This window comes from Mesocricetus auratus, unplaced genomic scaffold (genome assembly GCF_017639785.1).
Source record: "Mesocricetus auratus isolate SY011 unplaced genomic scaffold, BCM_Maur_2.0 Super-Scaffold_100022, whole genome shotgun sequence".
Taxonomy (NCBI): Eukaryota; Metazoa; Chordata; class Mammalia; order Rodentia; family Cricetidae; genus Mesocricetus; species Mesocricetus auratus.
Genome location: NW_024429203.1, coordinates 6,749,729 through 6,762,825, shown reverse-complemented (window position 1 = coordinate 6,762,825; position 13,097 = coordinate 6,749,729). Strand labels below are relative to the sequence as shown.

The window sequence follows — 13,097 nt, the reverse complement described above, 5'->3', positions numbered from 1 at the left end:
GGTCTTCCTTTAGATGCTACTTGGTCTTTTCCCCTTGTAGCTTAATATTCTTTGTTTATTCTGTATTATTCTTTGGTTTGATTATTATGTGTCCTGGAGACTTTCTTTTCTGATAAAATCTATTTGGTGTTCTATAACTTCTTGTACCTCTATAGGGATCTTCTTCTTTAGGTTAGGAATTTTTCTTCTATGATTTTTGTTAAAATATTTTTGAACTGGGATTCTTTTCCTTCTTCTATCCCTATTATTCTTAGGTTTGGTCTTTTCATAGTGTCCCTGATTTCCTGGATGTCTTGTGTTAGGAGTTTTTTAGATTTAACATAATCTTTGACCTGTCAATCTATTTCTTCTACTTCAATGCCTGAGATCCTCTATTTATAATAACCAGAAACTGGAAACAACCGAGATGTCCCTCACAAAAATGGATAAAGAAAAGTGGTACATTTACACAATGGGATATTACTCAGCTGTTAAAAACAATGGCATCATGAAATTTGAAGGAAAAATGATGGAAGTAGAAAAAGATCATCCTGGGTGAGGTAATCCAGATCCCTAAGGACAAACATGGTATGTACTCACCTGTAAGTGGATATTGGCTGTAAAGTAAAGGATAACCATAATACTACAACCCACAAACCCAGAGAGACTAGGTAACAAGGAAGGCTCAAGGAGTGTGGTGCTTGGATCTCTCTGGGAAGAGGAAATTCGTGGATGGACTGGGGGTGGGGGATGGGGATGGGAGCATGATGGATCAGGCAGAGAGAGATGGAGGAAGAGAGTACCAAAAAATGACTGGAAGGGGGAGGCATTTTGGGGTGAGGTAGAAACTGAGTGCAAGGCAAACTCCCAGGAATCTACAAGGATGACCCCAACTAAGACTCCTAACAATAGGGGATACATAGCATGAACTGGTCATCTCCTGTAACCAGGCAAGACTTTCAGTGGAGGGACTGGGACACCAACCAAGTCACATAACCTTTGACTTAAAGTCTTTCCTGCCTATGTATCGGGTTAAGGGTGGCACAGAGAATTGTGGGAGTGGACAACCAATGATTGGTCCAGCCTGATAACCATGCCATGAGAGTGATCCCACCCTGGCTCTGTGTGTGTGTGTGTGTGTGTGTGTGTAATGGTTCCTAATGATATTCTGCTATACTTAGAGATATAAACCAAATTGTTATCAGAGAGGCTTCATCCAGCAACTGACAGAAACAGATGCAGACCCACAGCCAAACAAACATTAAGCATAGCTCAGGGAATCCTGCAGAAGAGGGAGAAAAATGATTGTGGGAGCCAGAGAGTCAAGGACATCACAAGAAAACTCACAGAATCAACCAGCCTGGGCTCATAGGGCTCACAGAGACTGAACCGGTAATCAGGGAGCCTGCCTGAGACTTACCTAAGCCCTCTGCATATATGTGACAGTTGTGTAGCTTGGTCTTCTTGTAGAACTCCTAACAGTGGGAACAGGGATTGTCTCTGATTCTTTTACTGGCTTTTGGACCCTTCTCCTCATACTGGGTCACCTTGCTCAACCTTAATACATGGGGAGGTGCTTAGTCTTACTGCAACTTGATATGCCATGTTTTGTTGATACTCATGCCCTTTCCTAAACAGAGATGGAGGAGGAGTGGATTGAAGATGGGAACAGGGAGGCTGGAGTAGGAGGTATTGGAAGCAAAGAAGGGAGAAACTGCTGCTGAGATGTAAAACAAACAGACAAACAAAGAAATAAAAAGGAAGTTTGAATTTAATTTTTCTATTAACTATAAATCTTACATTGTGTTCATGAAGTAATAAAGTTAAGTGTTATTTGAAAAAAAAAACTGAGTTCCTGTAGCTATTCCTATTTAATCAATGACAAAATTCAATTTTCCCAATTTTTACAAGAAAAAAATACCTTGGAATCATTCTTTAACTTCACAATCACTTCCAAGTAATTAGTAAATCCATTGTGGCTTTACCTCTTTGGGACACTGGTCCAACCCGTCATGAAGTCTCACTTCATTGCCAGAAAAATCTTGTTTTCTTCTTCCTTTACTCCTGGCAATTTAGATTATGTTAATATGCAACTCAGATCGTGTCATTGCTTGGATCAAAACACCCCAATGCCTTCCCATCCTAGAGCAAAAATTAAATCCCTTCCTTTGATCTCCCAGATCCCACGTGGTTTAGCCTACCCATTAATCTCTGTGATCAATCAGCATCCAGTTTCCCAAGTTCTTCACGCCTCAATGGCTCTCCCCTATTCATCAAAGTGCTTCTGCCTCAGGGCTTTTGTTCTTGCACTCTTGTCTGAGACAGTTTTCCATCACAAACTGAAATGATTCACTTATTACGCCTTAAGGCAGTTGCTTGTGTATCACCCTCTTGTGAGAGAACCTTCTTGACAACCTCCCATGCCTAAAGTGCTGCCTTATTTTGACATCATCCTTTTCTCCCCTTGCCTTCTCTATTGTCCCCACTCTTCCTGCTATGCACTTCCCTAAAGTACCCATTAATTAGTAACACAGTATAAATTTTAGTGTTGCTCCTCTCTTTTACATGCTTTTACTGCACTAAGATGTAATCTCCACAAGCACAGATGGACTTTCCCCCACCCTGTTGCATTACCCATGTCCAGAACAGAGCTTAGAAGAGTAGGCTTGTCATAAACTTTACTACGAACACCAAGTACCAGTGTTATTTTAATAACACATGAATGAACATATGACTTTGAAACTGCATCTGGCAAGCGCTAAGCTTTCATTATGTAGTTGACCTAGCATACAAAGAGCAATGGAATACAACAACCCAGAAACAAGTAGAGTTGGTAATTTGGTATATTAGTATATGGTAAACAATTCTTTTCAAAATTAGGAAAGAATTAAATTTTAGAGTAATCTGCTAGTTATTTTTAGATAAAAAGTAAAATTCACCTACTTTGATAACTTGTATTGAAATACACTCTTTATAGATCAAATATTCAAATGAAAAGCTCTAGAAATATTAGAAGAAAATGCGAATAAACAGGCCTCAGGGGACTAGGTATCTAGAGAATTTCTGACATGATAAATAGCCAGACTGTAATAGGATCTACAACAAATATTACTAAGTAATACTAAAGATAGCCATATAAGCAGCAGCAGTGGCAGTAGCAGTTGCAAGTCAATGAATATACAATACAGAAGTTACAATGAGTAACTGGAGACAAGAGGGAAAGTCAAAACGGAAATAGGGATACTGAAGATAATGTAAATAACACTAAATAGAAAATACAAATGCCTAATAATAAATATGTAAGTTATTTCGATACAGCTGACATTTCAGCTTTAAATATTTATTCCAGTTGCAGTAGTATTTTTATTATTTATTTATTTGGGTATTCTTGATACTGGATCTCACTGTGTAGCTCAGGCTGGCGTTGAACTCACCATGTAGCTCAGGCTGACCTTGAGCTCACTGTGTTGCTCAGACTGGTCTTGAACTCACTATGTAGCTCAGGCTGGCCTTGAGCTCACATGTACCTTCAGCCTCCCAAGTGTTGTTATACGCATGCCTAACACCTGGCTCAATAAAATTCTTAAGTAGAAAGTAGTGTCTGTCAATCAGTTTGCAGTACAAATAATCATGTGAGTTATCGAATGTGTCGGGGTGTGCAAATATTCAAATGTAAGAGCAATGTGAGGCAGTACACACTGGCACATGCCTTGTTCCCAGAACTTGGAGGCTACTCAGGCAATGACAACAATACAACAACAACAACAACAAAAGTCATGTGGATTATTTAATATTATAAAATGAGTGTTGTAAAGGAAGGAAATGAGAGAAAACGGGGAATTCAAAGAATGATGAAAACTTGTTTGGAAGAGTTGATGAGAAAAACTACTGTGTCTGGGAGGAGTTAGGATTAAGTGTCTTGGCCATGGGCTGTCTGATGCTGGTGAAGAAGCAGTGTAAGAAGGCGCCTGACTCAAAAAGGTGGTTGTCGTGGGTGGAGATATCACCAAGGATAACACCAGGCAACAGAGGGGGGCAATCTGCTGAAAGAGCCCCAGACAGGTTCTTTGTCTCTGGACTTTTTGTTCTTGTTCATGTATTTCCAGACTGTAACAGGAGAGCATGGAATCATTTGGTGCCCATCTCAGATTTAAAAAGGCGAGATTTCCAGTAAAAGTGAAAGTACAGAGCATAAAAGTTATGCCAAGTAGGAAAGAACTTATGGGAAATAATGAGCTAAAAATCATAGTTGTAGATGGGCAGTGTTGGCACGTGCCTTTAATCCCGGTACTCGGAAAGCAGGGAGAGGTAGGCAGATCTCTATGAGTTTGAGGCTAGCCTAGTCTACATAGAGAGTTCCAGGATAACCTGGGTAACACAGAGAAACCCTGCCTGGGATAGGGGGAGAATCATAGTTGTAAATCAAGGAAATGACAGAAAAGATAAAACTCCATTAGTTGAGTGTATTTTCCCAAGGAGATTTTATTCTGATGCACCCTAGGAAAAGCACAAGAGTAGAGAGAGTGGTCTGAAAAGCAAGACTAGAAAAGAGATTTTAAAAAAAAGTACAAATCTTGAGTAAAGGAAATAAGTTTTGGAGAAAACATTAATCTCAGTGCTTCATCCAGTGTCAAACTTTCAACTGTTTAGTGGTAAAACCAAAGGAAAGTGTAATAAGAGCCACCGTTAGAATGCAACGAGGAGGTCACCTGGAAAATACACTGTGACCCAGGAGAGGCCGATAATGGGAGCCCTGCTCGCCTTTGCGGGAAGGTAGCCTGTTGGTGGATTGAGCCCACAGGCTACCCGGCTCTTTTCTAGTTAAATCTGCAATCAAGAGACGTTTCTCTTTCTTTGGAGCCTAGGCAGAATTTGAAACAGCGCCCTCCCTCCACCCACGAGGTCCTACACCCACAGGTTGAGAGAAGGGCGGCGACCACAGACCACAGGTGTCTGTGCACCTGGGCTCAGCCTGCCCCACGTGGGGACCGGAAGCTGCAGACAGCAGTGGTCAGGAGAAGTTCATGGTGCTGCGGCTGCTGGCTGACAGTGACTAACTTCGAGAAGAGACTAGTCCAGTAAGGCACCGGCATCTCCTCCCAGAGGTCCTTGATGAACTACTGGTCTTCCAGGGAGGGCGTGGGTTCAAGCACATGAGGTGTGCTGGATGGGAGGCCCGGTGCTGGCTTGTGGTCACCAGTGCGGGCAGAGCCATCAAGGCAATACAGGGCCCGACCTGGGTGAGGCAACGCGGCAATGCCAGGCTCTGGGAAACATAGCTTGTCGCCAGTGGCCTCTGGAATAGTTAAGGATCAAAGCCTGGGTTGGCCTGATGAACTGTCCAGTTGCATGGCTCTCCCAGGCTCAGCGGAGTCCAGGCCTCTCTGCACTCTTGCAAGCCCCAGCCTCCAAAGGCTGCCCAGCATGCCTCTGTTGGGGGTTTCCAGTGCGATTGGCTGAGGACTCTGCTTGGGACTCTCCTTCAGGTTCCCTCGAAGTTTTGCTTCATGCCTGCTCTTCTCCCTGGAACGCTTGCAGAGTGTCTTCTGTCCTTTCCTGCCGCCCAGACCTGCCCTGGGTCCTGGCAGCGCTTCCTCAAGACTTTGTTTAGTTTAATTTTTGGTTGTTTTCAAAGTTTCCCCTCACTTCCCAAATGTTTACTCATTCTCAGCTCTGCCTAGATGTAGATGGTTTGCTAATGCTAGACACTTAGCATTCGCACAAAAATACTTACGGTAGTGGAGGTGGTGCTGTTGATTCGAGTGTAGAAGAGTGATTACTACAGGCTCTGTGTGTGTGTGTGTGTATGTGTGTGTGTGTGTGTGTGTTTGGTGTGTGTGAAAGAAGGCTGGATTTGAGACATTCTGCATTGATTTAATAATAGGCATATAATAAGTTCATGTTAAATTATGTTTAAACTTTGAAACAAAGTGGAACATAGCCATTTTAACAAGAAAACTTCGCTGGGTCAGGCTGTGCTGTGGGTGCAGGTGTCGCCAGCATCCTGGGGACTGTGCTGAATGAGTTCAGGCCACCCAGTACCCAAAAGTTTTTGATACATTTGCCCCAGAATGAGAGCCATAAAAATGTCAACAGGCCCTAAAAAACAGTAAGATATATTCTGGCAATTGGTGGGTTGATCTTCAACAGTAACAAGCAAATGAAAAATTGAGTTGGAGACAAAGAATTGATCCCCTCCATCAAGAAATTCCTCCTCTGCTATGTAGGACACCATTGGAATCCATTCCTCAGCAGTTGGGGAGCTGTGGAAGCATCTGGGGGCTATACTCACTGTATTTAAACTATTATTTGACTGGATTTTGAGCCACACCAAAATGTTTGTGGTGCCTGAGAACCTAGCTATGTAGCCAGCAATTGTTGTAAAGTTGCTGCAGTCAGCAACCTTGGCTTCAAGACACTGCCCTGATTTCAGCTAATGCAAATTATGCTTTTCCAATGGGCTACCCTCTCCCTTCTTCAAGGAAGGCACCCTTCAGTCCCTAGTTCCTTCTTTCCTCTACCTCTATTTCTGACCCCTCTGTTCTGTCCTATTTAGCATGTGGACCTTCCTGGGGAGACCTGTATGCATTCTGTACCTGTCTTCTGCCTTATCCGTGATGGCTCTGACCAGATATAACCAGTTTCCCAGGTATGTATGCTTCAGATCACTACGGAGGTTCCATTTGAGGTATACCTAGGGCCCCCAAGGGAAAAGCTTTAAAAAAAAAGTGTGTGTGTGTGTGTGTGTGTGTGTGTGTGTGTGTGTGTGTACATGTATGAGGTGGATATGTGCATGTCTATGTGTGGTCAGAGGACAACTTCAGACGTCAGTCTTCGATTCCCACCTTGTTTGAGACAGGGCTCTCTTGTTCACTACTGCCTTCATGGACGTGGATTCTCCTCACGTTTCCCTATGGGGTGTTGGGGTTAGATACATGCACTATTACATTTGACATGTCTGGCCTTTACCTAGATTCTGGAGTCTGTAAGTACTTTACACATTGAGCCATGCCCCTAGCTCCTGCTCCTTTAGAAACAGGGTGGGCTTTATATCTGAGACTGACCTTGAACTCGTCAGTTTTCCTGGGCCCGTTGGCTCACCAACCTGTTCTCTAGAAATCATATACCTTCTTATCCTTGCAGACTCAATCAAACTCATTTGACTCCTTTGTTGCTGATGACTCGAGGGGTAGGTCTGAAAGTTGAGGGGTCACAATTCACACTGGAAGGTTCCCCATTTCGGATCATATCTGGCACAATAGACTACTTCCGGATACCTAGGCAGCAATGGAGACTCAGCTTGCAGAAGATGCAGGCCGGTGGCTTCAACACCCTTACCACGTGAGTTGCTGCTTCTGGTTCTTGTTTAAGAATGTTTTTCAACTGAATCATAGCTGAGACTTCATTTTAAAATTATTATTAAGAAAGATACTTGTTAGTCAAGTTACTTGTCAAGGCTTTCTAAAGGGACAGAAATGTGTACATGGGATTTATTAGAGTGATTTACCGTAGCCTGAGTAGTTTGTCTCCTGAAAGGCCAAGAATCTGGTAATTGTTCTGTTCATGAAACTGGGTGTCTCAGTAACCCCAGTCTGGTGCTGGAGTACCACGGAAATCCTAGAGAGCTGCTGTCTTCAGTCTGCACTGGAATCCCATAGAAGCAGGTTCTAATACCAGCAAAGATAAACTTGCCAGTGGGAGGGAATGCAAGCAGGCAAAAACCAAGAACATCCTTCCCCTGTGTCATTGTTTTGTGGGCTGTCCTGGTGTTAGAGTGGGTCTTCTGCCCTCAGGTGACCCACGTTTGAGGCAGGTCTTCCCACCTCAAATGACCCAATTCAGAAATCCCTCACAAACATGCCCAGCTGCTTGAGTTTTAGTTAATTCCAGATGTAACCAACTGTGATAGTTTGAAAGAAAATGGTCCTCAAAGGGAGTGGCACTATTGGGAAGTATGGTCTTGGAGCAAGGGTATCACTGGAGGCAGGCTTGGAGGTCTCATATATGCTTAAGCCACACCCAGTGTCTAAGACCACTTCCTGCTGCCTGTGCAAGATGTAGAACACTCACATACTTCTCCAGCACCATGACTGCCTGCCTGCCTGCCCGTATGCTTCCTGAAATGATGACAGTGGACTAAACATCTTAATTGTAAGCCAGGCCCAGTTAAATGTTTTCCTTTACAAAAGTTGCTGTGGTCATGGTGGATCTTCATAGCAATAGAAATCCTAATTGAGACAACAAAGATTAGCCATCATATCAAGATTGTGGAGTAGGCCTATAATCTCAATATTTACAAGGTAGAGGCAGGAGGATTGTTTTAGGCCAGTCCCAGCTATATAGAAAATTGAACCTACCCTAGGCTACATAAAATTTGCAACAATACAAAACAACAAAAGCAAAACCAACCAACCCACCAACCACCAACCAATAAACCACCATCAAAATAATAAGTAACCTATTATGTTTAGGATGTCTTGCATCCCCATTTTCTACCATTAAACAGATTTGAATGACTTTGTCCTCCATGTGAAAGCATAGAGTAGGTTGGAGGCAGCCATATTTTAAGCTGGCTAGGATTCAGAGAACCAGTTTCCTTGGAGCTTTTGCTGAGAACAGAATACTCTGAGCACATGTCAAATGGTCACTGTCTCCCTCCCTAGGAGGAAGCAGAAGGGAATGTTCCTCAGCTCTCTATATAAAATATATATCCAGTATCTATCTATCTATACATATATGAAATGCACATATATATGAAATGTTGCAGAAAAAAGAAATAGAATGAATATGACAAAAAATGCTAAAGTAACTCACAGAACAGTATGAAAAGTTGCATTCCAGAATTGGAAATCTGCAGTAAATAGGCCTGCAGAGGTCAAAAGAGAGCCCCTGGGAACTGAGGTTGTGGATGATTGGGTACTGGGAATCAAAACTGGGTCCTTTGCAAGAGCAACAAGTGCTTAACTGCTGAGCCATCTCTCCAGCTCCTGTGTTGAGATTCTTGAGGTAGATTCTATATATAATTTATTTATATCAAATTCTGAAAAAATTTTCTGTTTTTTCCAAGCATTTCTTCTTCTTTTTTTATTCTACTGTTGTTTTCTAAAGTTTCTTTCATTATATCTTGTTCTTTTTTGTGTTTTGTTTTTCTTGTTTTTGTTTTTGTTTTTGGTTTTACGAGACAGGGTTTCTCGGTATTGTTTTGGAGGCTGTCGGTCCAGCCCGGCCTCGAACTCACAGAGATCCGCCTACCTCTGCCTCCCGAGTGCTGGAATTAAAGGCATGCACCACCACTGCCCGGCTTGTGTTTTGTTTTGAGACAGGGTTTCTCTGTGGAGCCCAGGCTGTCCTGGAGCTTGTTCTTTAGACCAGGCTGGCCTTGAACTCAGAAATCCGCCTGCCTCTGCCTCCCAAATGCTGGGATTAAAGGAGTGTGCCACCATGCCCAGATCTTTTTCATTACATTTTATTCTCCATGTATACCCTTCTGTTTGTTCTAGCTTTCATATTTCATTTCTTTTTCTTTATTGTACCCAGAACATCTTTTATTTCACACACAGTCTCACACACACACACACACACACACACACACACACACACACACACACACTCCGCTGAACTAGGTACAACGCCCTCCTTTTATTTTGAGACAGGGTCTTGCTAAATTGCTGAAACTATCCTTGACCTCTTTACCAGAATTAGTCATTGAGCTTTGCATCCCCCTGCCTCATCACCCTTAGCTGGAATTAAGGACAATGTGTCTGCCTTCCTTCCTTCCTTCCTTCCTTCCTTCCTTCCTTCCTTCCTTCCTTCCTTCCTTCCTTCCTTTGACAAATTCTCACTATGTAGCCTAGCCTGGCCTCAAACTTGTAAGTCTCCCCCTTCAGTCCCCAAAGTGATGACATTACAGGAATGTACCGCCACACCCAACAGTTTTTGTTTGTTTGATTCTTAGTTTGTTTTTCAACACAGGACTTGCTGTATAGACAAACGACCTTAAACTTGTGATCCCCCTGCTTCAGGCTTCTCAGTGCTTGGAATGCAGGTGATCACTCTGGAGGCTTCACTGTTGAAACATTCAGTTTTCTCAAAATAGAGAGAAGCTTGCTTCTGTGTTAAAAAAACAGGGGAGTTAGTACAGAAGTAGCGCACCATAGGGGAGCTTATATTTCTCTTTTTCCACATGACAGGTATGTTCCTTGGAACCTCCACGAGCCAGCAGTGGGCCAATTTTACTTCACTGAAAACTTGGACCTCATGTATGTGTTTTGCTTTAATTCTTGATTTTGAGATTCAGATAGGGATGTGCCTGGGGGATTGGATGAAGGAATGGGTATGCAGCCCGTTTTTTTTTTTTTTGTTTTTTGTTTTTTTTTGGCTTGTTTCGTTTTGAGGCAGGATCTCACCATATAATTCTAGCTGACCTGGAATTCTCTATGTAGATCAGGCTGTCTGCACACTCACAGAGGTCTGCTTGCCTTTGCTTCCTTACTGCTGGAATTAAAGGTGTGTACCATCAATCTCCAGCCTTAAATTCTGCTTCCGTAGCCAGACAAAAGCTCTACTAAATTTTTACCTGGCTTGAAGCCTCTTTGAGCCACTGGTCTATGACTCATACCATAGCCGGCTGTTATATTATGGTCTAGACCTTGTTTTAGCCAGCATTCTACAGTGCCAGCCCATCATGAAGAACCTGCTCACTCAGTTATAAGAACAGATTTCTGAGCTATAGTTTATGGTTTCTACGACTTGATAGAAGTAGAATATTTTTTATTAAAATATTGATTTTTGGGGTATCACCATTATCTTAGGGGAGGTGTAGAGAGGAAGGCAAATGTAACATTTGAGTCTGTTACAGACCCAGCTAAGGGCAAGCCAGGACAGTGGTAAAGTCAAAGCTAGTCAAGTTATAAAGTTGCACAGGAGTGACTGGGATGGGGCTGTGTGCCGCAGAGGCAAAATTGGAGATGTGAAAGGACAGTGTGCATCACTCAAGGTGGTGTTAGATGCTGTAACAAGTAAGCCTCACGCCCTTGTGAAAGTAAAGGTTTGTTTTCATTTAAGTAGGATCTTCCTGACTGGCATATGTTTCTCTTCCAACAAATAATAATAGGAGGAATTCAGGGTCTTTCTGTCTTAAATCTTCAATACTGTCTTCTAAGTCACTGCCCCTTTGAGTACTGAGCCCACAAAGGGAAGGAAGAGCAGGAGAAAAAAAGAGAAAGGAAGGGAGGGAGGGAGAAAGGGAGGGATGGAGGAGGAAGGGAGAACTGTCATGCCAAGCCCTTGCTCAGGAGGTAATGCTACTGTGACTGCTTTCTTTCCAGAGCTTTTATCACTATGGCTTCAGAGGTGGGGCTCTGGGTCATTGTGTGTCCAGGTCCCTACATTGGCAGTGACTTAGACCTCGGAGGCTTGCCCAGGTGAGTTGTGGCCTGAAGATCCCTGGGTGGGAAGCACATTCATGGGGTTTTATTTCTCTACACATTTAGAAAATCTATACCGTTTTGTTTACTGATGACAGGTACTTACAGGTATGGTTTTGAGTCTGGCTGTTTTCTCTTAGTTAATACTTTCAGCATTTATGCATGTTGCAGCATGACCATCTGCGAGTCCTGTTTTCCTTTTCCTAGCTGGGTATTTTCCAATGTGGCCAGGCTCCCCATTCCTCATACACACAAACGCACTTCTAAACAGCCTTATGACACTCTCACTCTAGGTTAATACATTTTTCCTGTAAAAGGTCAGATAGTAATCCCATTTGAGGTGAGAGGATTGGCACAAATTTAGGGCCATCCTGGGCTACATTGCCTCTATATCCTAGGCTAGTCAGTGCTGCATAGTACAATTTTTATACAAACAAAATCCAGATAGCAAGTATTTTGAGCCACATAGGCCTCGGTAAGTAGACTGAAAGCTGAAGTGAAAGTTTGAACAGACATCAGGCCTGACTGGGCTTTCAGACTGTAGTCTGGTGAACTCTGCCTTGGATCACAGTTACAAAGCCTCCCCTGCCCCCCCACATCTTGGGAGTGCAGGGATGTTTCTACTTGGCAGAGACTGCTCTTTCTTAAAGCTGGACCACATCCTCGTATCTCAATGTTCTATGTGGCTGTGCCAATGTGGGCCATGTTTTAGATGTCCTTTGCTGGAACATTTCTTATCACTGGTTCCGATCTGAGTCTGAATCTCACCTTCAATCATAGCTGGCTACTCAAGGACCCAAGAATGAAGTTGCGGACAACTTACAAGGGATTCACTAGAGCAATGAATCGGTATTTCGATCGTCTGGTTCCCAGGATAGAACAGTTCCAGGTACAATTCAGTCCTCATCTCCATAGATAAGGGAAGTAACTGCCAGACTAATTTCCTGGCTAATGCTTATTGATTTCTGTGCTCTGAGAATCAGGGAACACATGCTGGCTACTGTGTGTTAGCAGCCAGAAATTCCAGTTTCTAAGAAGGCTTCTAGCTTTAGACTTTAATTTGGGCATGTTGGTGTACGCTGCAATCCCCCTCCACCCCCCCCACACCTAAGAATGAGCAAATGGGCTGATTACCTTTGTCTTTACCTTTGTCAGGGGATACAGGAGGGAGCAGTAAATCTCTGAGCTAGAATCTTGAGTTAATACAACAAGAAGTTTGAGAATCTTTTAGTGCAGAGTTAGTTTAGGTTGTTTGTCTGTCAGTGAGGTAAAACCAAGGCATGCTTATTTTTTTTCTACCCATCTAGGTAGCTATGAATCAACAACTTTGGGCATGTAGTAATTCTATGTCCTTGGATATCTAGGAATGTCTTAGATGGGATGCTTTTTCCTGGGTCCTAAACACTGACCAAATGCCTGTCAAGGATAATTACAGGAAGGCAGATCTCTGCAATTGCAGTGGAGAGGGGAGCAAAGCCTGATAGTGGGAAATTGGTCTCACACATAGCTAAGAAATATAATCAGTAAACTAGGACCTGTTAATGGAGAACAGGTTTTACACATAGCTAGGGAATGTAATCAGTAAACTCCAACTGCATGGGGGAATTTGTTCCCAATAAATCATAAGATAGTGCTAATCTGTGGGAAGTAAATCCCAAGCATGTTACAGAAAGGAATAAGCTGCAGGAAGAA

General features: G+C 42.9%; 1 protein-coding gene across 2 annotated transcripts in view; it reads left to right on the top strand.

The window, feature by feature from the left end:
* Positions 1-4,997: 4,997 nt before the first annotated feature.
* The window catches only part of LOC110339887 (beta-galactosidase-1-like protein 2), a 41,056-nt gene continuing 32,956 nt past the window's right edge, over positions 4,998-13,097 (top strand). For both annotated transcript variants that reach the window (XM_040730086.1, XM_040730085.1), the window contains exons 1-6: positions 4,998-5,057; positions 6,536-6,628; positions 7,123-7,320; positions 10,170-10,238; positions 11,307-11,402; positions 12,186-12,294. In XM_040730086.1, the coding sequence (XP_040586020.1) occupies positions 6,537-6,628; positions 7,123-7,320; positions 10,170-10,238; positions 11,307-11,402; positions 12,186-12,294 (564 nt within the window). In that variant the 5' untranslated portion in view covers positions 4,998-5,057; position 6,536. The remainder of the gene's footprint in view (positions 5,058-6,535; positions 6,629-7,122; positions 7,321-10,169; positions 10,239-11,306; positions 11,403-12,185; positions 12,295-13,097) is intronic.